The 27,680-nt window shown below is 33.1% G+C and overlaps 2 protein-coding genes across 2 annotated transcripts in view; both read right to left on the reverse strand.

Annotated features, from left to right (window-relative positions):
- Positions 1-27,680, reverse strand: part of Stacl (SH3 and cysteine-rich domain-containing protein) — a 157,935-nt gene that overhangs the window by 77,589 nt on the left and 52,666 nt on the right. Inside the window, exons 3-4 of the mRNA XM_089700749.1 lie at positions 27,375-27,563; positions 4,787-4,895 (exon numbers count right to left, since the gene is read on the reverse strand). Of these exons, the coding sequence (XP_089556875.1) occupies positions 4,787-4,895; positions 27,375-27,563 (298 nt within the window). The remainder of the gene's footprint in view (positions 1-4,786; positions 4,896-27,374; positions 27,564-27,680) is intronic.
- LOC149484559 (sodium channel protein Nach-like) lies at positions 16,217-17,248 on the reverse strand. The gene has a single exon (XM_089700746.1). The coding sequence runs from the start codon at positions 17,246-17,248 to the stop codon at positions 16,256-16,258; it is 993 nt and encodes a 330-aa protein (XP_089556872.1). The 3' UTR covers positions 16,217-16,255.

Consider the following 27,680-nt stretch of genomic DNA (forward strand, 5'->3'; position numbering starts at 1 on the left):
AAAGTTTCAACACTTTCCAACCCTCTATCGATATGTGCAAAAAATAGTTAAGGTACAAGATATATAACATAGTCTCAAGTATGAAGCGTAATACAAAGAAATATTATTTCATATTATTTAAACGGGATGGTTCTAAAATTAAGTCAATTGCAACCATATTATAAAATGAAACTTATTCATTCGAGGTTCATTATTTTTGAAGTAGAGAAGGAAATATTATAATGGTGTATTTTAAATACTCTCGAATCTCAATAGGAATTGGAAATTTATACATAAAGAGACTTTCTGATAAAAATTTGCATGTTTATTGCGTGCGATAAAATATTTATATTGCACGTGGCTAATGTGTTTTGCCATAACGAATTTAATTCATTAGTTTGCATATGAGCTCTCTAACAAGAAAGTCCTTAAAAATTGTTGTACATACAAATTGGACGTCACCTTAACCTTGTTCCTCATTTAATAGTTCCTTAAGGTTTCCCTTTATGGAAACAAGCTGAACTCTCTCCATGAATTTAGACAACAAATTCATCTATAATGCAAGTCGGTCGGTATATCCTACCTATAATACTGTAAAAGTCTACGTTTCACTGTTTCAAAATACCGAACAAAGCCTGAAGTTTCCCGCTTAAAAATGGATGACACAAAGCCTAACTTTTTATTTGTCAGCCTCAAGGTGACCGTTAATAATTTATTAAAGCTATTTTTACAGAAATAAGCTGACAAAGCTCTTTGAAGGCATAATACATTTAATAATTTTTCTCTCGGCTCAGGTGGTCGTAAGCTGATTTATTTTTGTGATCTTAGACAAATCCGTCGCTTAATATTAAGTTTTTATTTTCAATTCACTAATACAGACATAATAAAAGCTTAAGCCAAAACATAATTTGCGATATTGATAGATTTCTCAGCACAGTTTATTAAACGATAAAAACTTTATTTGAATATGACTGCGCTCATTATTTCTTCATGCCTACAAAATTTTCATTTTAATTGCTGGATTTTTTATTAAAATATTATTACATAATGTAATATGCATGTTCTGCATTATAAATTTTTATTAAGTAGATATAACGTTTTGTAGTTAAAATATAGAAGAGCTTTAAACAGGAAAAAAATCATCATTTGGACTCAAAAATAAATCGATATAAAATGTTTCTCAAACCAAAAAACTGAAAACATAATTGGATTGTAAGAAATTGGATCAGTCAAGATGAGGCTGGGAAATTGCATTGAGCTACGTAATATATACTCGCTTCTAATGTTCCCTTCTATGAGTAGTTTTGATGAACGAAAGTGGTTTTACTTACACCCACTTTAACAGGGAAAATTAAATTTAACGTTTTTGATATCTTCGATGGAGCTTATTCTCCACATGATCATAAATCATAAGATTGTAGTTTGTCTTAAATAGCAATAAAACTTTGAGTTAAATAAAAGTTATTTAACTCAAAGTTTTATTGCTATTTAAGACAAACTACAATCTTATGATTTATGAAGCCGGAAGCGTGTTCATATCTAACGAGGAAAATGACATCGAAATCGACCAAAATATTTCACAGCTACGATAGGCATACATGCAAACATTTTTGTATGTTGTAGCCATAGGTTAAAAATACGGTTAAATAGTGATAATATTAATTTTTGCGATTGAATGTAAAGCAGATATAGATTGTCTAATCTAAAAATGAACGCCCCTCCACTGTGTTTACGCTCACATTCAAAGTACGTGTATAGACGCAATACACACAAATTGGTCTGCCTCATTGGTCGTTCAGTCCTCCAGTCCAATCCATGCCCGAACGACAGGACCAGTTGGCCAACTAGTGCATAAATGACGCGATGCACGACAGAACGGACGTGTCATTCCGTACATAGCGCGCTCTCCCCGCCATACAATGCTAGGCACCTCAACTGATCGCCCGATTAGTTGACAAATCAGTGCGCGAGTGTCAAAGTTTGCAGTAGAATCGACGCGCGCACACATATAAAGTGGTTCAATAATAATTATTTGTCCTCACACATTGAAACAATTAAGTTTAGTGGAGGGGCGTTCATTTTTAGATTAGACAATCTCTACCTACCTACGTAAAATTAAAGTCGAATGCATATAACTTCAGGTATAGAATGACTTCTATTTATTTTCAAAGACAAATAATATGTGAGTGCGTGACTGAGATCCGCCTTATCGTCTAGCTCTCAGTGCCAAGGAGACATACGAGACATATCAGTTCCCTAAGCTGTCTAGAACAGCTTTGATAAATCTTATCGACGTTTTTTGTTTTGTTCTCTAGTTTTCATCTATACTAATATTATAAAGCTGAAGAGTTTGTTTGTTTGTTTGTTTGTTTGTTTGTTTGAACGCACTAATCTCGGGAACTACTGATCCGATTTGAAAAATTCTTTCGGTGTTAGATAGCCCATTTATCGAGGAGGGTTATAGGCTATATTTCATCACGCTACGGGCAACAGGAGTGGAGCCACGGGGGTGAAACCGCGCGGAGCAGCTAGTCAATAATACAGAAGAAAGTTGGACGATTTCCCAGATTTTTTACAGAGATTGTTTGAAATTAGTGATGTTTCATATTTTCGGTACTTGTAAAGCAAGTCGTAAGTGTGAAGATATTTTCAGTGTTCTTAAAAATAAAGAATACCAATAACTAGGACGATTATTTTAGTATGATTATAACATAGTGTACTCCAAATTATATTGACATCTTTTTCAACAGAATTAATACGTAATAGGTCCGTCCGATAAAGTCGTTATTCGTCCGAATAAAGACTAAATAAAAATGTATATCTCAGAAGACTTAAACATCGACTTGCCCTGCAGAAAATGTATGAGAAAAACAGATGTAAAATGCAATGTCCCAATACCCCACAAAGGGACTTAATCATTCCAACGAAACGGGAGTAATTTTATATTGTAACATCAATCAAACATTTTGTTGTGTAAACTCAATGAATATGCATGTTCATTGAATTTTCACTACAAAAGTATTTGTTCAGTATACATAACTTTGATGAAAAATATTTTGATACAAGGGCGAAAAGAACCTTGTGGTTATAAAACAAACAATGAACAAAATAATAAAAATAGTATTTAATTATAAATTCGAAATCAGTGCTCTATAACCCTGCTTTTATTAGAATTTTAACTAGAATTATGCTCCACTATGAATGAAGTATTACTTGAGAATAATCTTGTACAAAACTTGTAGATGAGGGCAAGTGCAGTACTTCAATGTTTGAACCGAATACTAATGTATAAGACTCTTCACTTTTAAATAAATTTAAATAATGTTAAATATTTTAAAATAATGCACCATTAATGTTAAATATTATGCAAAAGAGGTTAAAGCCTTCATTTCAAGAATAGACGAGCGTGAAAATTTTAAAATTGGGAGTTTTAAATATTGAAATCAATACATATATATATATATATATATATATATATACATATATATATATATATATATATATATTCGGGTTCTGAATTTTCACAGTGTAAACATTAACAAAATATTATCAAATACCTGTATCAGTTCTGATTACCATGTGTTTTCGGAACAAACGTTGTATAAAATTACTCGGAAGCTTTAATTTAATATTTGTTTATCATAATAGGTATTATTTCATGTAAAATATTAACTGCGTGGATCATGTTTTATTGTTCAGTATACCAATATCAGGTAACATAATATAACTTACACAATATACAACATTGTGTACAATAATTATTTATCGTTAAAAGATAAAACAATAAGTACGCTTATTATGCTCTAAAGCTGAGGTAAAAATATTAAATTAAAGGAAATTTACTACACGTAACAGGTGTTCGCGATAGGTTTCCTTTGCACTTACACAATCTTTTATTTTAAAGAAAGATTAAACGATTCACTGGGATGCACAATGTTTCAATGTCATAGCGTACCTGTATTTAATTTAGAATATTAAATTACTAGATTTCCGCCCGCGGCTTCGCCCGCGTTTTCAAAGGAAAACCCGCATAGTTCCCGTTCCCGTGGGATTTCCGGGATAAAACCTATCCTATGTGTTAATCCAAGTTACCCTCTATATGTGTGCTAAATTTCATTGTAATCGGTTCAGTAGTTTTTACGTGAAAGAGTAACAAACATCCATACATCCATACATCCATACATCCATACATCCATACAAACTTTCGCCTTTATAATAGTATTAAGATAAGATATATTTTGAACTATTTTTTAAATGTCGTGATAAAGGTATCTTTGTAGATATGATGCGTTTGCCTTGTTTGGTTATTCGGTAGGTATGTGATTTGTGACATTAGTTATATAACTATATTCACGTTTACAAAAAAATCAATGAATTTTATATTATTTAAATCACTCATTGCGTATTTTATCATACATTCAATATGAAATTTTTACAATCTATTATTCGTATAACAGGTACCTAAGGTTGTATGAGACATGATATTAATTAGGTTTATTTCACCAGAAAATTATGTAAAATAAATTTTGTGTGTTGATAGTTAATTTTACACTAATTACAACCTGAATTACCCTTATATTTTATTTTTCATTCATTGTTATCACCATAACATATTAAGAAATAAATATATCGTCGCAAAATGTCGACCTTTATTAATTAACTGAATGATAAAAGCAAGGAAGTGCCAAAAAAGGCGGTGAAAATTAAACTTTCTAAACGGAACATGATTGATAATAAGCGATCTTTTTCAATGAACTCCCGGCGCGAGACAATTTTATTAATAAAAAAGAGGAAATTATAATGTTACCTTTCTTTTCGGAGTTCACTGTTTCGCTTGCGAAAATTCGCGACGAGTACTTGTAGTTCCGCCGAGTGTCTCTCGTACACCTGCGACAACTGCGTCGTAAAGTCAGCAACTGGAACAAAAGATTTTAGGTACGTTAAATTCACGTTATTAATGCGCATTTTCCACCAAACATTAAAGGTATACTTAAGAACTAGCTTTCCGCCTGCGGCTTCGCCCGCGTTTTCAAAAAAAAACCCGCATAGTTCCCGTTCCCGTGGGATTTCCGGGATAAAACCTAGCCTATGTCACTCAGAAATGATGTAGCTTTCCAACAGTGAAAGAATTTTTCAAATCTGCCAAGTAGTTTCGGAGCCTATTCAATTCATACAAACAAACAAACAAAAAATCAAACCTTTCCTCTTTATAATATTTGTATAGATAATATTCCAAGGCTATGAGAATAAGTATATCAACTCGGGTTTTCTTCAGTGAGGAAAATGATGCTTATTGTTGCAATACTAAGTGCTGAACACTTTATTATGTCAGCTCACTTATATCCTCAGTAATAAAGTAGTGGTATATTTCATCATGTTATAATTGAATAGCCTGTAATATAATTATCTCATTCCTTTGCTTTACTTTTTAAAACCAATCTTGTAGTTATTGTGTTAAATTGCATCAAACAAACAGATCTTTCTTCATTATAATATTAGAATAGATAATTATGCAAGGAAGACAAAAGCTCTGGATATAACGCAGAAATCTTTCAAGGTAGCTCTAGATAATCTGTCTTACGTTCAAACCAATAAGAGCAGTTCAAACCAGAAGAACTTGTAAAGAAAGTGTAATTGTACATTGTAGGTAAATGGCATCGACAAAAGGTCACGTGGAAAAGACATTCTGTATAGCTCTTGAACCACAAGTATTCATAGGTCAACTGAATTTTATATAACATGAGCACACTCAGAAGTACTTCAAGATTTTTTCTGGTCACATGCTATTTATTGTATTATAAGGGCTAAACTTTAGTACTGTTTTAAATATAAGTGTATTGAGTTTGCTGTTTTTTTTAACGTTGTTGTTTGAAATAGAGCCCACTTGAAGTGGTGGTATTCAAAACATACTATGAAATAAAGCTAGCGATTACTATTCTTCCCAAAATATTTTTCGTAATATACTTAATATAAAGTTATAAACTTTCAATTTTGTCATTAGGCGTTAAATACGTGTCATGTATTTATTATTATATTTTTATCTAATTCCTATTTGTGGAGTGACGGGTTGACTTATTAAATAAGAGAATAAATTTGTGACGAACAAAATTAAATAAACAAAAATGCATTTAAGTGTAGGCGGTAGAGTCAAGTTTCGACATTAATGAACTGATTCTCAGAGGAATTCACAAAGCAGAATCAAAGAATAGGTACTAACTTTCACTAAAAGCGTCTATTTATAAAACGAATGCACAAAGTTTCTATTTCGGTCTCGATAATAACAATTCCAAATGGTTTTAATAGTTGCAAAGATCAACGAACAAATGGAAAACCTTTAGAAATTTACTGGCTTTTGAGCTTTCAGAATAGTATATTATGGTAGTAAAAGTCACAATGGTCTTTATTATTTGGTTTTTCACGAAAAAATAAAATAATGATTTTTATACCTGTACAAGACTTGAAATGTTGAATACATTAATTTGATCCGCCGACAGAGGGCCGACAGTGACGTTTTGCCAATTTCACTCGCAGTCACTGATTCGTGAATGGTTGAATTCGATGTTGTGATTTGTGAATAAAAAAAAATATGTGTTACAGACTTCCACGCTTTTGTCAAAGGACATCGGCCACTGCCCATACATACCAAGACCTGACTATGAAATGTCGCGACCATGATTAATATAGGGCTTAAATGGTTCGCCTAACCACCCTTAGCAATCCCACATTGCAAATATATTATTTGAAAGTGGTGGAGCTTAGAATTTTTACATAATTTGCCATTTTTGAGGTTATGGCTACGTATATAACGAATATGGTTTAGAGTTATACCTACAGCCATAACTAAATTCTAAGGGTGGACGACGTAGCCTATGTTATTTATTTGATTGTTATATAAGCCAATACAACACTGTAGTAATAAACAAAATCATGTTCATAGGCTACGCGTGTCATCAGTCATGTGTCACCTGTGTGTCTATGGGCTTATAAGCGCTTATAAGTTTCAAGCTTTCTTTCTGAATACGCCCTAATATGCCGGTAAAAAATACGTTCCGTTTTACATATTATTTCAGGTATATTATTAAATGTATTTATAGCAAAAAATATTTTTAAATCTATAAATTATATCTTTCTTACTGTTTTTGCTATAAAATGTGATAGGTGAAATAAAACAAAGAAATATATATTATTATTCTAGTATTTTTTTAAACGTAATCGCTAATTAACTCCCGCTGCGCTGTGAAAACGAAACGCATACCTACCACAGGTAAAAATGAAAGACGTTTGGATGCGTTCAAACTTAAGAAAAAATGTTATGAATTTGAGTTTATTTATTATTAATACATAACATTTTCCCGGCCCGAAAAAAATAAGTTAGACCCCGTTAGTAAAAGCACGCATAAATTACTATTTTTTGATACACCGATGATTAATGTTCGCATTCAGGTCATATGTGGCCATCCTCCTTTTAGAAAATTCTATAGCCATATTTTAAAAAATTGTTTAATTGGCTAGGATCTAGTTTCACTATTCGACGTAAACTGTAAAATGATATACAGAAGATTCGAAACTGCCCATAAGCATTGCATTGCGTAAATTCTAATGAAAAAAATCATATGCAAACAAAATATGAAAACAGTAATGTAGGTAGTTTAAGTTTGTAAATAATATCATTGAATGCTGTTATTTCAGTTTGAGGATAAAGAACGTGTTAACGGGTAAACTTTCTGAGTTCTATGTTGTTTCTTTGTTGGAGGCAATTGGTGTAGTGATCTTATTAAAAAAGTTGTTTCATTCGTAAATAGCGCTAACTTCATGGATAAACATGCTCTTAAGAGTCGTAAGTAGCTACGAAGTATTAACTTATCTAAAACAGTAATAATTGTAATAGTGTTTTGTATTTAATTATATCTTTGTTACCTATATGTATATACAGCAGTAGAGGTTTGTATTATAAAATAGTAGGTATATAGTTTGTATTGAAGTCTATCAGAATATAAGGAAAATTCTTCAATTGTATACAAATAAAAACTGATTTACAATGAATGTAGACTATTTTTTTAATTAAAATATAAATACGTTAATATAGTCACATAAAGAAGAAGTAAATCAGAAATCTGTAGATATAATTCTAATTATTATAATAGCAACTAGAATTAGAAGCTGCGAAATTGATCTTCAGTCAATTAATTAATTAATTAATAGTGTCTCTTTATAGTAGCTGTTCTATGTATAAACTTCGCGGACGCCTCTGAAAACATATTCTAAGTAATAACACTAAATAGATTTAAATTGCATTTGTAAATGATGTTTTTAGATTAAAGAATTGAGAATATTAGATTCTTTAAATTAAATTTCATAAGAATTTTTTATATAGTTTGTTGGTTAAATATAAAATGAATATATTGCTAGCAGGCATCCAATTCTACATTTGCGTATGTGATTGTGTGTCTGTGTGTGATTCATATTTAATGACGCATAAAGTTTAATTTGCCTACTACTATTAATTAAAAGACTCGTACAATAAGAAATGAATGCGAAGGTGTCGCTCATCGCGAAGAAGGGTTATAGCTTTTATATCGGGATATAAACTCTATTTAACATTGTACAAACATAAATACGTGCGTAAAAGGGGTTTTACGCAGAACTAACAGAATTTCCTATCAATAATCACTATGTAAATGCATACGTTAGGCTTACGTAGTAATAATACTTACTCTATTCTCCGTGAAAGTAATATAAGAATTGCTCGATCTAACATGGCACTATAGGTATATTTGCTCATGTAGAACATCGATCAGTGGAACAGATGTGCAATATTACTGTATTATGCCGCCATTATGAGAGAATTGAAACAGACAAAAGATGGTTCGTCCTGCTAATATTACTATGAGAAAGTTTGTGAGGATGGATGTATGTTTGTTACTCTTTCAAGAAAAACTTACTGTACGACCTTGCATGAAACAGTAATATACCCATATACATCAGAATAACATGAGTTATATAATTATGTACTGCATTTTGCCCGCGGGTTCGTCCGCGGGTGAAGCCGACTTTTTAAGGTGGAGCTAGACTCTCTTTTTAAATGCCTCGATATAATTCGGTTCGGGAATATCGAGTTGGGAATATAGTTTTAATATAATAGTGTCCATATGATTTATCAATATACATTTGCACTGGATTTAGGAGTGTTTACGACACTCCGTGCACTCTCCGGCAATCATATATCATATTCTGTCTAACATGTAGTCAGTAATATTTCATTTATCAGAAATTTGTATGTATGTGTTTATTGTGTACCTATGCACTATGTACTATAATATTGCATTCGTAGCAGTTGGTTAAGCCAGCTACATTTGAGAATACATAAATTATTATTATAATGGACCAATTGATTGGTCCATTTATATATAATGATAGAGTCACACACAATTTTTTATATTACTTTTGATGCAATTATGTACCAAAAGTTATTCTGACAATACGCACCTACCGATTCCGACGACTAAGATAACTTTATTTATTTTCCCTTAAACTTATGAGACATTTTCAAACTTTAGTGTGTTTGCTATGTTGTCGTTTAACGTATACAACAATAGCTATAACCATAGGCTATAACCGATCAATCTCTAATAAAGCGTGCACAAAGCCTATTACAGATCAGACAAGGCAATTAGGTACCATCAGATGACTCGTACTGATATATCTTCCGATATATATCTATCAAATACTATATGCATTGAGATTTGATATGACAATGTTATCTATAGAATAGCCAAATTACTAAGGGTAAAAATCGAAATCGACTCGATCAATCCGGCTAATTTTTTATCGTTTTTGTTAAGGCAAAGGCAAAGTGCTTTTGGTGAGAAAACACAAAAAAGGGGCAAAGGTGCAGAACAAATATACAAACATATTCATCATATTTAATTAGGTGGGAAATTTCGATTTTCTTTGTATATTTTGTAATGAACAAACTCAAAGTTTAGAAAATTCCCTTACCTATAGATAACCACATTATATTTATTCTTGCTCGAAATCTACATGTTTTATATAAAACAGCTCTTGATCTGATTTTATGATATCCACGTGGAAAATAAATATATCGTATGGATAGTCGACTAATACCCGATCCATCATTTGTCTGGGTAGTATTTCGCAGTAATTTAATGAGACTAAAAGAAGAGACGTTGCTATGATGACGAAGAATATGTTTAGAGCAAAACAATAATTAAATGCAACTAAGTCTTTTGAGCTAGTTTCTTTTAATTCTTTCATACTAAACTTAATATATTTTTAACGTTGGAATTTAGGGTAGATACTCTTTGTAAAACCGGCTGTACTCATTTTTATGGATTGATGGTATGGTTAGGTAAACGTATTAATATTCAAATTATTGATAAACTACAAAAATAGAGTATCTGGTAAGTATTTTAAAAAAATAACTGAGAGAGACAAAGAATTGCTTTATAGCTAGAATGTTTATGTAAAATTACGTAAAAACCATCAATTCTAATTAAGGATTTCTATCGAGTAAAAGTGAAGTGAACCTATGTGCAGAAGTTACAAAACTTATATTATATCTGTGATATCAAACGTCATCCACATTATCATGTTTGGACTATCCAATTTTTATACTTACATACTTATATCCACAACCTAATGGAAAGTTTTGTAAGAACGTTATAAAATTTCAATTAAACAATGCAAGTTGTATGAGCGGTATTCTCAAGAGTGTAGTAAGTGAGTATATTGCACGTTTTCTACAGCTCCTTAGAGAATTCAAAGGACATAGCTACCGGTTACCGAACGGCTTAAATAAAAAATGTACCTCACTGTGTATAAATCAAGCGTTGTTACCTTTGTAAAGTTCCAACCCCAGAAGAATACCGATTACGTCGAGTTATATTACAAACTTGGAACAATGTTTTGTTTTTCTTAATGCAGTGCTTGTTATGAACTTTATCCCTCTACTGTATAATAAATTCTGATAGTGAGGTCTAGCGAACCCGCTTTGGAATTCATTAAAAAGGGTTAGATACAAATATTTCAAATAGTATGTAGGTATTATGAATTCCATATGAATAGTATATAACTAATAAAATAATTATCGTAATGCTAGGAATGCAGAAAATTTAAATTCAAAAATTCAATGCAGTGAAAAACGGCACTAAAAACTATTTTGGGTTAAATTAAATTCTAAACTAAAGTAGCAATTAGTCGAAACATTATTGACAAGAGAATCTAAAAGCACATTTGGAATACCACTTATTAATTCACATTCACATTCTTTGTATTTAAAAGCAAATCTTTAAATAGAATTCGTATAAATTTCACGAAATAAATGTTGTCTCTTCATCTTAACAACCTTTTAAAGGCTATAAAAATAAGAAAATCAATAGCATCGTTAATGTATCGATAATAGCTATACGCCGAAGTCGTAGGTTTGAACAGCGTGGGCTTGCATAAAAAGAGTTTAAAAACCTATTACATTCTCATTACGCCCTAGTATCTCAGAAAATATTTTCTCGCTGCGGATTAATTATCTTATTTTTATTACTATTTGTGATGATAGACTATGTTTGCACATTAAAAGCTAACATAGGTTCTCAATGAAAAAATAACACAATTCGTTTTATGTTTCGTTAATAAGTACAAGCGTGTCGTAGGATTGAGTAGCGTGGGTTTGCATAAAAAGAGTCTAGAGACCTCTTGCATTCTCATTACGTCCTAGTATCGCAAAAATATTTTCTTTGCTCAGGATTATTATCTTATTTTTATTCTGTTGCTATTTGTGATGATGTACACTGCTGGGTACCTACATTTAAAATGAGTAGCATACATAACATATTATGTATCTAGACAATATTGGTTTATCTTTCCAAAAAAATTATGAGAATCATTTCATAATTAAATTATATTAAATCATAACATAATATAATTGTGTACCTATTACCAAAACATATTGTAACAATAAGCTTCGTGTTTATTTCACTTATTAATTTTTTTTTTAATTACCGTGTAAGCTTACGCTGCGAGTTGTTCCTAAAATCTAAGTATATATCATATTCAAGTCGTATATTATATTATAACTAGCGGTCCGCCCCGGCTTCGCCCGTGGTACATATGAAAAATAGATGTTGGCCGATTCTCAGACTTACCCGATATGCACAGAAAATTTCATGAGAATCGGTCCACCCGTTTCGGAGGAGTATGCAGACTAACATTGTGACACGAGAATTTTATATATAAGATTAAGGAATGAAAGATTTCAACATGTTCTTTGCAATAAATATGTGAATAAAAATATTATTTTCAGTATGCAATTGAAGACGATATAACTTATTTTAGACCAATATCATGTCGAAATTAATTTATAATAAATGAATGATGACGTATAATTCGATTAGCTTACACATGATAAGGCTTAGCATGAAATTAACGGATTAATAGGTATTAGATCCTCAGACAATTAGTTGGTGACAATAATTGATTACGTCCCTACTAGATATTAACCAGTATGTTAAAATATTCCTTTATCAATCGCTTAATAATCAAACTAAATTTTATACTAAAAGATCCTTTGAAATTCTTGAAAAATTTTATTACAAAAATAGATTTTTTAATCCATTCAACTTCCACAGCTAGTACTTAAAAAACCTCATAACAGAAAGCGGCATTCCAATTTCTTGGAACAATTATTACAATAAAAAATTACACGAATTCAACAAAATATATTAAGCTGTAAATGTACTTTGGCTCTTAAAATATCCGAAGAAAAGGATAATACCCTTTGGGAATGATAAAGTTCAGAGTTAGGAATAGTTAGTGAGCTTTATTGCATTAAGTTTGGCTCCAACTCGCTGAGTGAGAAGACGTGTCCGAGTCAAGGGTAAAATCAATTGTAAAGGGTTTATCTCCGTTAGGACATAATGTAGTTCATAGCTGTATAATCTATGTATAAATATTTCCACTTTAATATAAACCAGTTTAAACATAATATTATCAAACTATGGCAGAAGTATCAATACTCGATTTTCGAGATCATTTTTAGCACGATGTATCGATATGATAAAATCAGTTACGGATATAGAGTTTTAATAATTATAAAGAGATATCAATTAATGTAGATATGTACTTTAAAATATAAAACTTTGCTCATATCAAAGTTAGCGGATATATTTAGCGTGCATCCCAAAACATAATATTAAAATTATAGCAGAATCAAGCAACAAAATTCACGGGCTATTAAATCCGTCATGAAGTTTAAAGAATATTTTGTTAACTGGATGATAAATCCCGCACCGGCGGGATGAAGACTTTAAATATAATTTCATTTGTTTCGTTTCCAGTTACGAGGTTCGCCGCTTGGAACAGAGTTTTAACAAGTTTAATTGAAGCAAGGTTTATCTACTCTTTGAAATCGTGTCTTTTGAATCGGAATTCAATTATAGATGGCTTTTTATCTAGTTATTTTACCGCAACTGTTCTTCGTCATCGGGATATTTGAAAATTGATTTTACAATCTGTTGATCAGTTCAATTTCCATAGCTCCATAGCTCGTACAAAGAACTTCATAACAGAAAGCGGCTTATTATCTTTATGAAAATATATTGTATTATTGGTTCTTATTTATTAATTACAGATAAATTTTCGCCATAATAGCTTATGAATGTAAGTTTATATTAATGAGAGCAACAAGCAATTACGCGTAGGTGTTACGATTACTTATTACATTTATTTGCGGGGGTTAATTTTTTAATTATAGACATGATAAAATGTGATATTTTAATGAAAGCTTGAATAAATTAAGTTAATTTATTCAAGCTTTTAAAAACACAGTAATATTGCGTTAAAAACGAAAATTGCTAGAATATATGCGTCATTCCTAGGTTCAAGAAACAGTATACCCGATCGAATTGGAGATTATCTATATCGGGGAAATTCGCATCCTAAGACCTTCTGAAGTAGTTTACGTTACTAAAGACCTATACACTCTATATTGCATAGTCGTCTTAGGTGCTGCGGTTAAAGTTACCCACATATTCTGAGAATTCTACGTGATATCGTAGAACCTATGTTGATAGCATCCTTTCGGCCATCACACATGGTATTAACTATTAAGCAATAGTGTTCTTAGTACAAACTTTGTTGATTATATAACTAATTCGCAGAAAACCACTAAACACCCGTTGACTGCTAACTTTCTGAGGATTTAGTAAGTAAAGGCTTTATACAGGGTGTCTCAAAAGAAAGTTTATATTTTGTGGATGAATAAAAAAAAAGTAAGCGGTGTATTGAAAAAATGTTTATTAATTATTAAAGTGCATAATATGGGAATTTATTTATTAAAAAAAATATCGTCCAAATGCAGTCCATTGCGTTCACGGCACTCATTTAATCGAACACTAAAATTACAGTATTTATGACTAGATTAGACTGAAATGTTAACATAAAACCAGAAACATAAGGCGCGGGACATATACAAGCGGCGCGGCGCGCATCGGGCGCACCGCGGGCGCGCCAGCCGGCGCGCCGCGGGCGCGCCAGCCGGCGCGCCTCGGGCGCGCTGCCGGCGCGCCTCGGGCGCGCTGTTGGCGTCCGAAAATGATATTTATATAGAGTGGTTAAATGCATTTTCTTCGTGCATAATTTAGTAAAATTATGTTTTTTGTGCTAAAAGAGATTTGAAAGTAACGTTAATTTGAAAGTAACGATTTTGTTTTGATAATTCCTTGTAAGTAAATAGCGAGGATAACCCCACGATTGCAAATATATCTTTGTTGGAAATGTTGGAATTTACTTGGAAAATTTTATAGTACTTTTAAAGTACATAATTTTAAAGTAGTACTGGTGTAATGATGGAAGAAAAGAAGGTTAAAATAACACAAAATTTATATTGTACTAGCGGTCCGCCCCGGCTTCGCCCGTGGTACATATTTCGCAATAAAAGGTAGCCTATGTTCTTTCTCAGGGTCTAAAGATTATCTGTGTCAAATTTCATCAAAATCGGTCCAGTACCTAGTTTATGCGTGAAAACCATACATACATACATACATACATACATACAAACCTTTCCTCTTTATAATATTAGTATAGATAAAATATGGTTTTCAAACACAGGTTTACATTTAAACCATATAAATCTTATCATTAAAATCTCAGTTCAAAAGTATTTACAGTACTGATCATTCCACAATATTATTACAATTACAAATAAATAAAAAACACAATCAAAATCAGGATTATCTTTATTTCTGACATTGTAAATACATGGGAACTTTCATTATGCTCTTCTTCATTTTCACTTTCCCTACTGCCATCACCTGTGTAAATCATTTCATCGATTAATTCAATTCACCTTTAAAAACAAAACGAAGAAGGGTATTTAATAGCAGCTCTATATAATTCCACACAGAGAGAACACATTTTTGACTGACAGGCTACCGTCTCCTATAGACCGGGAGATACTGACACAAAATTTCGAGTCATTTGTAACAGGATGGCGGTTCTACAGGGGTCTTAGTACGCAATGACAAAAAGAAAAACGATGGTGTGAACGCTGGTACCGGCGGCTTAGTCGCGTGGGCGTTAGTCGAACTCGTCGGAAAAATAGCGAAGTCAAACGATTTGTAACACAAAAATTTTAGAATTTACCGATAGCCCATAAAAAAGAAGTAGGCGGTAGTGTCATGCCATACTTTTCCGGTGTGACTTACAGCCCGCCATACATAGACGCGAATGTGTTGATTTAAAAAAAACAATTCAACCATTTGTACCAGGCTAACTTTTGCACAGGTAACCATCGTCGTGCAGCCATTTACGAAAATCGCCATGCCATACTTTTCGGACGATTCCAAATGGTCGCCATACCGCCGAAAATCTGCAAATTTTTTTTTTGTAACAATTGTAACAGACAAATGACTCGAAATTTTGTGTCAGTATCTCCCGGTCTACTACCACCCGATTTGTTTTTGATTGTGTATGACCGTGAATTGACCTCTATTTGGGGAAGCGCGCCTGCGGTACGCCTGCGGTACGCCCGCGGCGCAACGGTGGCGTGCCGCCTCGACGCCTGTCCAAAATTCTTTCATACAAAATGTATAAGAAGGATGTGGTGCAAAACAGATTGAAGAGGCGCGCTTATGGCACGCCCGCGCCCGCACCGCTTGTGTTTGACCCGCGCCTAAAGGAGAACAACCTTTATATTCTATGCAAATGGTATATTAGTGTGCAGTGATATTACTTAATTTTAATAAATATATGACCAATTATGAATTTAAATTTTAGTATACTTCCACTGCTTAAAGCAAATGAAATACATAAATTCAACAATTGACAAGATGGAGCCTCCAAAGCACAGCCCAAAACAATTTCCAATAGCAACCACCAAATCTAATGTAGTACGAGCTACTTGCCTAGTCACTCTTTCAAACGGTCGATTACCTAAAATAAAAGAAATCGAACCTTCTGCACTCCTCTCTGCTGGACGAACTTTTTTAGCAATGATATTATAATCCGGTTCAGTGCAAGAAGACAAACAGTCACACTCCAACCCAGTATCGTTAACACCAGGAACTTTCAATTTTTTTATCCTATTGTAATGTTTTGTCAAACACTGTAATCCCTCTAAATCACAATATTGATCTTCATATACAGCTGGTGATAAATGCGACGTACAATCGCAAAGTCTCAACTGTTCTTCGATACGACATTGTATAATACACACAGAATAGCTGTAGTATCCGAAGCCACGGAAATTGCTAGGCACTTCGCCCGGAAATCTGCATTGCCTTACGTTCGGCACGGACAAACTAACTTCAGGCTCATTTTCTATATCTGCGATTGAAAATAGGAGAGTTGCTTCCATTCCATACTCAACCGAAATTCTTCTATCTTGTTCCATATTCCAGAACGGCACGTCTTCACGTGAATGCAGGAATGCTTCATAATCCTGCGAAAGCGCGACGGTGAGACTCCCTAAGTCTCGTCGATCCGATGACGCGACGAAATATGAAAATTGCTGCTCGCGAAATTGTATATTATTCATCGAGAAACAGACGCCGTATTCCGTCTCGATGGCCTTAAAATGTTGGCAACAATTCATCGGTTTATTATCCCATGTGCAGCTAATAAAAAGATCTTTGCACTCAGAACGATAAACAGAAGTTAAGCGTGCGAAGTCAATAGAGCATTCAGTTTTATTTTCACACGTGGAAATACAGCTCGGGCAATCGCCGCGAAAGAAAACAATATCTTTGACGAGGTGCATATTTTTTGCATTTTCTTTATCCTCGTTTGTCGCTTTCGTTAATAATTTATCGAAAGTTCCAATTTCGCATATTGTAATCGAAGGGAATGTCGTGTTCCAATCTAGGTAATCCGTGCGTGTCGTGAACCGTATGGTATCTTCTTGGTACGTTGAAATGTACTTATATATAGAAGCAACTGCCGCAATCCAAACATGAACATAAATTATGAAGTATATGAATCTATATGTGAAATGAACGTCCTTACGAGTAAGATAACTTGGGCCGTGCACTGAGAGATTACGACACGTATATTTTAATCGGGGAAAGAGAACTTTAATTTTAGACTTTATCCTCTTCATGACGTCTATGTGCTTTAAGGTTGTCAGAGAAAATGTGAAAATCACAATGACGGGTTGTAATTATATCTCAGCAATTTAGGGTAATCATTATTCAAATAATGAAGTCCATTAGGACAAATTAAATAATTGTAGATTGACAAAGCATTACATACAGATATAAAGGTTTGATAAGGATACTTTTTTTTACTTTGATTACACTAAATCGCGATAAAAGGAAAATGCTTTTAGATACAGCAGTATTTCTCAAATGAATAATTATCATAATATTGCAATAGACACATTTGGAAGCTTTGTGAATAAAATTAAATTTTAACGTAGGTTCTTACACTAGTAGAGGGTGCTTTTGTGGTTTGTATACACATTGTGTGGGAATTTGCGTGCGACTTGGGTTGTGGCTTGAAAACCAGCACCATTGTTGTATGAATGTTAGTAAAACTTGTAAGCTATATTTAACTTTAATATTCGCAGAAATTGACTTATCTACATTTACAAAAACAACAGATTATGTGCCAAAATTGTTGAGTATTTATATATAAAAATAAGAATTGTAAACGTAATCTAAGTAAACAAGTTGTTTCTCTGTATTAACAAGCTTAACATTACATAATATTTGTGTTTTAATCCCTAACGTAGTCGCTTTATAAATATACAATGAGGATTTATTACTTAAAATTCAAATGGCTATTGGAAATGCTAATATAAATTAAACTAACGAACATTGGTGGAGAACAGTTATGAATTTTAAGTGCACAGTTTACAATATTTTATTTATTAGACTTTAGAGTAATCGTCAAAATTCCTGAGTGCATATTATTATTTTGTAATACGCGTAGAAAGTATACGTAGCATAGATGTGTGGGTTATTTTACTAGAATTTTATAGCATCCTGTTACTCATCAAAGTAAAATTTATGTTTAAAATTTTAATATAATAACTTCAAATACATTTCCAGTTATTTCCTGGCCTACCCCTATCGGTAATGGGTGTTGAATTGATTAATAGAAATCGGTCCGCTTACAATTTAAAATGAATAATTTAAATAGGCGCTAAACCAAAACTTTATGATTAGTTCGGGTTGTTTGAGATTTGAATAATTAAATGACCCAATTTGGTTGCGTTTCCCTTCGGTGTACATGGATAGCCCTCTGGGTATACATCTACGATATTTATTGAAAATGATATCCTGGTATTATATTTTGAAATTTAAGTTTTGTACGCTTCCGTTACTTTGAAGTTAGATATAAACAACCACTCGAATACGAAGCGTTGTTTTGTATTTAAATTATCAACGAAAACAAGTCTTTATTATAATATAAAACATATCGTTCAGGAATTTACAAAATTGATTACACTGTAACAACATTATCTGATGCTATAAATATAAACACGGTATCATTTGATTTTCGTAATTTCCGTTTTAAGCATAATATGTAAAGTGAACAAAATTTAATTATATAAAAAGGAGAGACATCAAACGAGTTATGTGGAATATGTATATTGTATAGTAACTTCTTAACATCCAAGTAATTTGGTCCATTGCACAGCTTCGCCTGAACAACGTTACGTAGGAAGTTTTGAATCAGTGGGTTGTAAATAATTAGTTCGTATGTTAAATGTTGATTCGTTCGGATATAAAGAATATGCTTCGATGGATTATGTCTAAATCGAATATGAATCACACCTAATGCTGTTTGGATGTATTGAATAGGAACGTATCCGAATTTTCTCTGAATTATTATTTTTTTTTTTTTTTTTTTAATCTTTTTTATTAAGGGATTTTAGTCCTAAAGGACCATGCCAATCCCATCGTACCTTATATACAAATATTTAACACTTCAGAAACTATATTTTAAATTTAAATTTGAATAGCATTCTAGCTGCATCAGAGTGTGGTGCAGCTAGGATGCTATGATATGCACCGACATTCAAAACATTTATTTTAAAATTTGTCAATAAGTCTTTTCTTTTGACATCATTCCGGACACACTCCATGAGGAAGTGTTGGATATCGTCATATTTATGACAAAATTCGCAGTTGGGCGAGTCAGCTTTTTTCAGGAGATAAGCAAAACTTCCGCACGGTACGTGTCCGGAACGAAGTCGAAAAGCGGTTACAGTTTCGCATCTATTAAACTTATTGCTATAAAACCATGGTATGTGAAGAGGCTCACATTGTATGCTCTTGTACCAAATGCCCTTTAGTCTTGACCTTTCATTAAAATACTCTTTGAACCTATTTAAACACTTAAATTTGAATTTTGTTAGAACTTCCGAATAATTTGGTAAGTAATCGATTTCTTCTCCATCTAAAATAGCCGTTTTTGCTAGCCTGTCAACCTCTTCGTTACCACTCAGACCGATATGGGAAGGAATCCATTGCAGTGCCAAAGTAACATTGGAGTTATTAAAATTATTAATTTGTTCTATTATTTTGTATGCTATCGGGAAACCTCTCTTACCGGACACACAACGTTTAAGATGATGAAGGGCACTTTGACTGTCTGTGAGAATAACTATTCTTTGGGCATTTATATCAGCGGCATAGATTAAAGCCTTAGACACTGCAAGTAATTCCGCTGACATTATGGAAATGTAACTATTATTAATTTTATATTTATAGGAGTATTTTCTATTGGGGTCCCAAAAAGCAAAACCAAGGCCATTTACAGTTTTAGATCCATCAGAATAAATACAATTGTAACCGATGAATTTATTGTGGAGTTCATTCAAAATATCTAGTTTTATCTGTTGATCAAGATATTGAGACTTTGGACCATTTATACAATCTAAGTTAGTAAAAATGTTATTTTGTAAATTAATATTGGACACCCATGTGTCTAGAGTAAACGTATGGAGTAAATCAGATGTTGAGACCGGGTCTTCACGAGTATCCTTATAGCAGGTTGCAAGCAATGGTTTCTTTTTATGATTCCAATAGCTTCTATCACATAGATTATACAGTTCACTTAATAGTGCATTATTAATATTGCTATTCCAAGAGTGTGTTTTTAAACAGAACTTATAAGCTAAATACAATCTTCTTACACTCATCGGTGGAATGCTCAGCTCGCATTCCATAACATGAATAGGAGTGGTCTTTAAAAAGCCACCAATAATTCTCAGTGCCTGGTTTTGCAGTCTATCAATCTTAGATAGGTGACAATTGGCTGCATTATCGTATATGTAGCTGCCATAATCTAAACGGCTTCTTATAATCGCAAAATAAATCCTACGTAGGTGAATGGGATGTAGACCCCAATTGGACCCAGCTAATACTTTGAAACAATTCAAAAACTTCAAAGCTTTTGCACAACACTCATTTATGTGTTTTCCCCACCTAAGAGATCTGTCTAACCAAAAACCTAAGTATTTAAAACAATCAACGGGGCTTAATAAAGAATTATTAATATAAATTTGGACCTGTTGCATTCTACGGGCTCTACTAAACACACAGTACCTAGACTTTGTACCAGATAATTCCAAACCCAGTTGTTCCACCAATCTAACAAAACTATTAAGTGCTTCTTGCATGTTTAAAACACTAACTTCAAGTTTCCTTTGCTTTTCAAAAATTACGAAATCATCAGCGTATTGACATATAAATACTTGATTGATATGCTGACAAACACTAGTAGTTACAATATTAAATAATAAAGGCGATAAAGGGTCACCTTGAGGAATACCTTTATTTGTCGACCGTATCAAAAATTTATCCTCATCATCACACTGGATTTGAAGGTGTCTTAACCGCAAAAACTCCCATAAATATGTGCATAACCTTATGCCCACCCTTAGTTCATCCAAAATACTAATTACTCTAGAAACCAGTACATTGTTATAAGCACCTTCAATGTCTAAGAAACATGCAAGTGTTGGAGTATTGTAGGTAAAGCCTATTTGAATGCTTGAGACAAGGCGGACTAGACAATCCAAGCTAGATTGACCTCTCCTAAATCCGACTGTATTACGAGATAATATGTTGTGATGTTCGACATACCATTCGAGTCGTCTACATAACATTAAATGAAAGGTCTTACACAAACATGACATAAGGGCAATCGGACGAAGTTTTGAATGTCCGTTGGAACTATTTTTTGGAATGGGCAATATATTTATATTTCTCCATTGAGCAGGAACACAGCCATAGGTATAAATTAAATTATAAAGATTAAGTAAGAAACGTTTACCGCTTTCTGGAAGATTATATATCATACTATAATAAATACCATCCAAACCAGGAGAAGTATCTTGCTTTTTTAAGCAGTTTACCATCTCATGCATAGCAAAATGGTCATCAAGTTTGGTGCTAGATGTACCAAAAGTAGGTGGAGGTTCAGATACGAAGTCAGGTGTTAAAGTGGACAATAATTCTTCTTTGGCTTTGTCGGAGGCATAAGATTTCGCTTGACTAAAACCTTTAATCCACCTCATTTTACGCCACATGTCTGAGAGACTTGTATTTTCGTCTATACTACTACAGAAACTACGAAAGCTTTGAGATTTAGCTTGCCTTATTAACCGTTGACCCTCTGCTATTTTTAAGTTAAGTTTTGACAGATTCTGTGGAGTGGGATTCCTTCTAAAGCATTTAAGCGCAAGACGTCGTTCAGCTATTACCTTAGAGAGTTCTTGATTCCAATATACTTTAGGTACGAATATACGGTTAGAATTGATACACTTTTTTTTGTAAGGAATACTTTTGTCTGCTATATCGTTAATTATATTTAAAAAATGGTCATACATATCTTGAACGTGGTTAAAATTTCTGCTAATTTGTGAGAATAACCTATCTGCTATGTTTGAGTATTCTGTCCAATCAGCCAGTTTTAAATTTCTTTTCGCTATAAATTTTAGGCTTTCCTGATATTTAGCACAAATCCTAACAATTAAGTGATCGCTTCCAAGGTTCTCATTGGTCACATTCCATTCGGCATTTACCGCAATATCAGTAGAACAGAAGGATATATCTGGTGAAGTTTCCTGGATACTACCATTAACAAGCTTCACTCTTGTAGGGTCACCATTGTTAAGTGAAATGAAGCCAAACTCAAGAGAGCTATCAAAAAGTTGGCTACCCCGAGGATCGATCCTATTTGACCAGTTACTATGGTGACCATTAAAATCTCCTAGTATCAAAGTTTTCCTAGAGAAAAGAGAAAAGACATCATCCCAATCTACTTGGGACGTTCGCACAGATGATGGACAGTATATGGAAATAACATGCTGCAAATACTTACAATTTAATATGTTGATACCTACAATCTCAATGCCAGCATTACGCAGTTGAATAGAAGATCTTGAAGCTTTCAGCGACTTGTGGCAAATGATTGCAACGCCTCCATAACCATCCGACCTATCTTCTCGGAAAATACTATAACCTGATAGATTTAAAACTGATTCCGAATTAAGCCACGTCTCACTAATAACTGCTATATGAGTTTTCTCTCTGTTAAGAAGCGCTTCAAAATTTAACAATTTTGGTTCCAGGCTCTGAGCATTCCACTGAAGAACGTTTAACTTAAAACTATAACTATTAGCCATTACTTATGTTGTTAAAAAATAATTGTAATAAATTCCCTTCCTTAAATATATCACACAAGAAAGAAGTAAGCTCGTCGACAACCAACCGTATGCACAGATAAATTTTTTCATTAAAATCCTTTCTGGACAGTATTATTTGCTTTATCTTATTCAAAAATGCTGTGAATGTTCTCTCTTTTCTCTTTCCTTTACCTTCTGATACCGGTTCTCTTCCATCGTTACACTCGAGTACTTCGTCCCTTTCTATTATGTCTTCTGTAAATATTTTTCCTTTTGATTTGTTTCTTTTTTTCCGAAATGATGTCATGCCACTAATTTCTGAGGTCATTTCATTATCTATGTTGTTTTCTAAATCTTCATCTTCCATTACTTCACTTGTAGTCCTGTTCTTACCCTGGATGACTATGTCTCTATAAGAAGGGGTGCCAACCTTAGCATCATTATTTTCTCGTGAATCTATATAAGTTGATGAGTCGTTGTTGTTGTCGAGCCTAGATTGAATATTGCTTTCAAGGTAAAGAGATAAGCCCTTGCTGTAGGTGCAGTTATTTTCACTCATAATTCTTTTAATTCGCTTTTCCTTAATAAAAACTGGACAATTTTTGTCCAGAGCCATATGTTCCCCTTTGCAATTTATGCACCAAAACCTTTTAGTTTCACAATTTTCGTGCCTTTGGCCACATTTTGGACAAATGATCTTTCTACTTGGACAAAACTTTTTTGCATGACCAAATTTCCAACAACCTGCACATTGTGTGACAGGAAAGATGTAACGTTCAACCTTAAACGGACACCCGTAAACATGTACGTACGAGGGTAAGGACGAACTTTTAAAACCAAGACGGACCACGGTACTGTCTACCCACTGGCCGTCGCTTGTCAAGCGCTTTAACCTTCTGATTGAGACAATCTCATATTCACATGCGGACTCTTGAAGTATTTCCTTCTCTTCAATATCTAAATCTATATCTCTCACAATACCATAAGAAATATTCACTTCATCCATATTTTGACACCGATAATTATTCTCATTAAATCTCTTGCACTTCAACAGTTTGCTCGCATCTTCCTTGTTTTTGAATGTAATTATTACTTTATACGGACTTCTATACTTAATTGATATTATATTTCCAATATTTTCCACGCTTAAGAGCTTTGCCAAACCAAATTGTTTAGGTAACAATTCCATAGAGGATAAACGGACCCGAACACCTTCAATAGCTTCATCATCTCTTGTTTTCATATTTGTTGTTTCATCATTTTGATCGGACGAACTGCGCAATAATCTTTTGGGCTTTCTTTTAACGGCTATAAATCCCTCATCATCATTTATAATCTCTTCCTCGCTATCTGACCTGTGTCTTTTTTCTGGACCCATGGGCATGTCAATTATCACTTCCTTTTCTTTCTGTTTCTCTTCATTCATCCCTTCTGATTTTTCAGAGCCAACACTCATAGATCGATTGAAACTAGCCATAATCCAAAGTCAAAATAAAAATTGACATGAGGGTAGAATTAAAATAAAACGCCGCTAACGCTCACGAAATACGAAACTGGGCAACTGACGTGCGTCTTATGCCGTCGCTCGCGCGCAACTGCTGAATTATTTGTAAGCTGTTTCGTTAAAAACGCATATACTTTTTATCGTGGTTCTTAACTCATACAGATTTTTTTGTAAAAGCAGTAGATATCATGGGGTTGGAACGTTGCGCATTAAGCTAACTTAAGTTTTCTTTATGAGAACGAAGGTGAACTTTTATATCCCTGACAGAACATTTTAATATTTTTAATGGAGAAATAACCCCAGATCTCAGTTATTATTGCGCACATCGTTAACACTAAACCTAAGACGCATTAATAATATTACAGATCCATATAACAAATCCCATATTTATCTCATGATGTGTATTATCTCAGTCCGATAGTTATGTTTAAGACCCGTATAATAGGGGGCGATCCTAATACCGTAATCCGGATATAACTCTAAACGTACCAAAGAATTCCACATGAAAACTTCCAATAATATATTATATCCCGTACTAGCTTGACCCGGTTCCACTCGCCCCGGAAAAAATGTAATGTATAGACCTATGTTACTCGTTAAAATGCAGCTTTCAATTGGTAACACTTTTTTATATTTGATCGAGGTTTAGAGTACAATATAACACGCTAACTGCAGACAATCAACCAAATGTATTCTTTTTTATTATAAATACTAGAATGCATGAGGACAAAACAAGAGAATCAGTGATGTGTTATTGATCATTCGTTCATTTATCTTTGAAAACTTTGGTAAAAATAGATATTCGGCTTTCTAAAAGTAAGATAACAAAAGTACTCCCTAGCCTGCAGTAATGTAGCAATGTCAATATCAATTTATAAGTTCGCTTGTGTTTTGGGAATAACTCGAATGGAGACCGTACTCGCGCTACAAAATACTAAGAAAGTATTTATATGCTGCAACTATTACGTATATCTACATCTTACATTATAGAACTTATCCTCATTTTGTATTATATTATGAGATAATAATATTATATGAATAGGTAAATAAAATAAAAAATAAATAAAAATACAAACCCTTTTAAAAAATTGGTTGTCTGCTGTGGTTGTCTGTAAAGTCGGTCTACTCACGATAGTTGAACGTGACAACGTCTTAAGGCCGATTGTGCTTCTTTGTCGGTCGTTCCGCGCTCTCGCTTGCACTATGGAACGCCTCAGAGCGAGGTAACGCCGCATGAGTCATGTTTTTTCGTGCGTGCAGCCGGCTCTATCGAATTATTTGTCACGTCAAAATGCTATTCATTTCGTTATTTAACATCGAATTAAAAGTCTTGATTATATTACCACGACATAGATCACAGGACTACTACATTTGTGATAAAAGTGTGACTAAATTATCGCGACTTTTGAAAAAAACGTAAACGCTAAACTTCGTAACGTAATATTCAGTTATTCTTGTACGCGAATAAACCGAAAGCGGATTCGGCTGATTGTTAATAAGGATGACAAACAATATTACTTTTGCAAAGGTAGCATGAGGGAAGTAAACGTTTGTTTTATGGCCTTCAAAGGGAAGCACGTTCTCAGTCATATTTTATGTGCCTTTATCATGAATTTTGTTTCATACATTTCACAATTTTACTCTCGCTTTGGAAGGGAATGTTTCTTTTTCATTTAATGGTAAATGTATAAAAAATATTGCGGAGAAAATTATATTTATAAATGTTACTAACATTCTGACCGCAAAAACAGGATATTAATACTTTCTTGAAATGTAGGTACGATGCGAATATGCCTAATGCCTCCTTCTGTCGCAGTCGGGTAAAAAGATCCAGTCAATTTACATGCTATATAAATAGGCATGAAAACCTGTATATGCGGCATTCTCTTGCGGTAACGTAATCCCGTGCAAACCTCGATTGCGGTGGATTCTAAATTGCATTGCTGAAACGAGATTTCGCCAACAAATGGACCAGAATCACAACACGTCATGTTTAATTTTTAAAACATGATATTTAATACGACATCTACATTTTTAACACTCTTTTAGCTTCACATGTATGCTTGTAGGTATATAACCGACTCCCTTAAGTCTCGACTATGACCCACTTTAAACGGACAGATTTAATTCAAACTTTTTAGACTCCAGGTTCTAGGACTTTCTAGGACTCTAAGGTTCGATGATAATACAATAATGTCATGAGTTTAAGCGTGTTTTTATAGGATTTTTTAACCAAATAAATTATTTGCTTAATTTCCGCTCACTTTTAAAAGCTTATTATTTATGGAACATTGTTTAACTAGCTTTAGTTATTTTCTATCGTTTGTGATTCGGCATGATGGCACCGAAAAAATAAATCACTGTCTTTATAATTGCAGAGTTTCTTGCAAAAGACAATTTGAATATTAATGCTTCTATTAACAGAAAATTGAGGTTTTATTGGTGAGCTCAATGATTCGGTGACATATTTTATTATATTTATTTAATAAAGTCTACTTATATAGAAATTTACCATTCAAGTCGTTTCTTCTATGAGCTGTGAACTATTGATGAATGACTGGGATAGTTTCAAGTTACGATTGCGAATTTTTTTAAATTCTATTGGAGTATAACTATATAGATATATTCTATTCTATTGAATTTTTTATTAATGCCTAATAATATTGATGGTATATTCATTTTTAATATTATGGAAGGAAAGGGTTTTTAAAATCGCATACAAAAAGTCTTTTCAAACTTTACCTGTTTTGACTAATTTAAAAGTGACTTGTTGTTGGTTTTTCAATTGTTCATTGTGTGATGGATGAGTCAGCTCTCGAAGAGCCATTTCTAACGACGGTTGCTGCATCTTGACTGGTTGTGGCGAAGGCGATTCTCTTGACCGGCTGAATTTGCGAAAAAAGCTGACTTTTTTCGGCTTTGCGTTAGTGCCTGTAAGTAAAGGACGATTTTACTATAATGTAATAGGTTTATTTAAAGCGGTAAATAAATTTATATATCACGCATATTACAAGAAACACACCCAAAACATATTAAGCTTCTTGTTAT

Source organism: Colias philodice, chromosome 11 (genome assembly GCF_061535455.1).
Source record: "Colias philodice isolate Cphi_HAF_F1 chromosome 11, ilColPhil1 Martin Lab GWU primary, whole genome shotgun sequence".
In the NCBI taxonomy this organism is placed as follows: Eukaryota; Metazoa; Arthropoda; class Insecta; order Lepidoptera; family Pieridae; genus Colias; species Colias philodice.

What these genes read in the sequence shown, in the direction of transcription:
- LOC149484559 (XM_089700746.1), bottom strand. Translation starts at nt 17,248, where the DNA reads ATGCACCTCGTCAAAGATATTGTTTTCTTTCGCGGCGATTGCCCGAGC.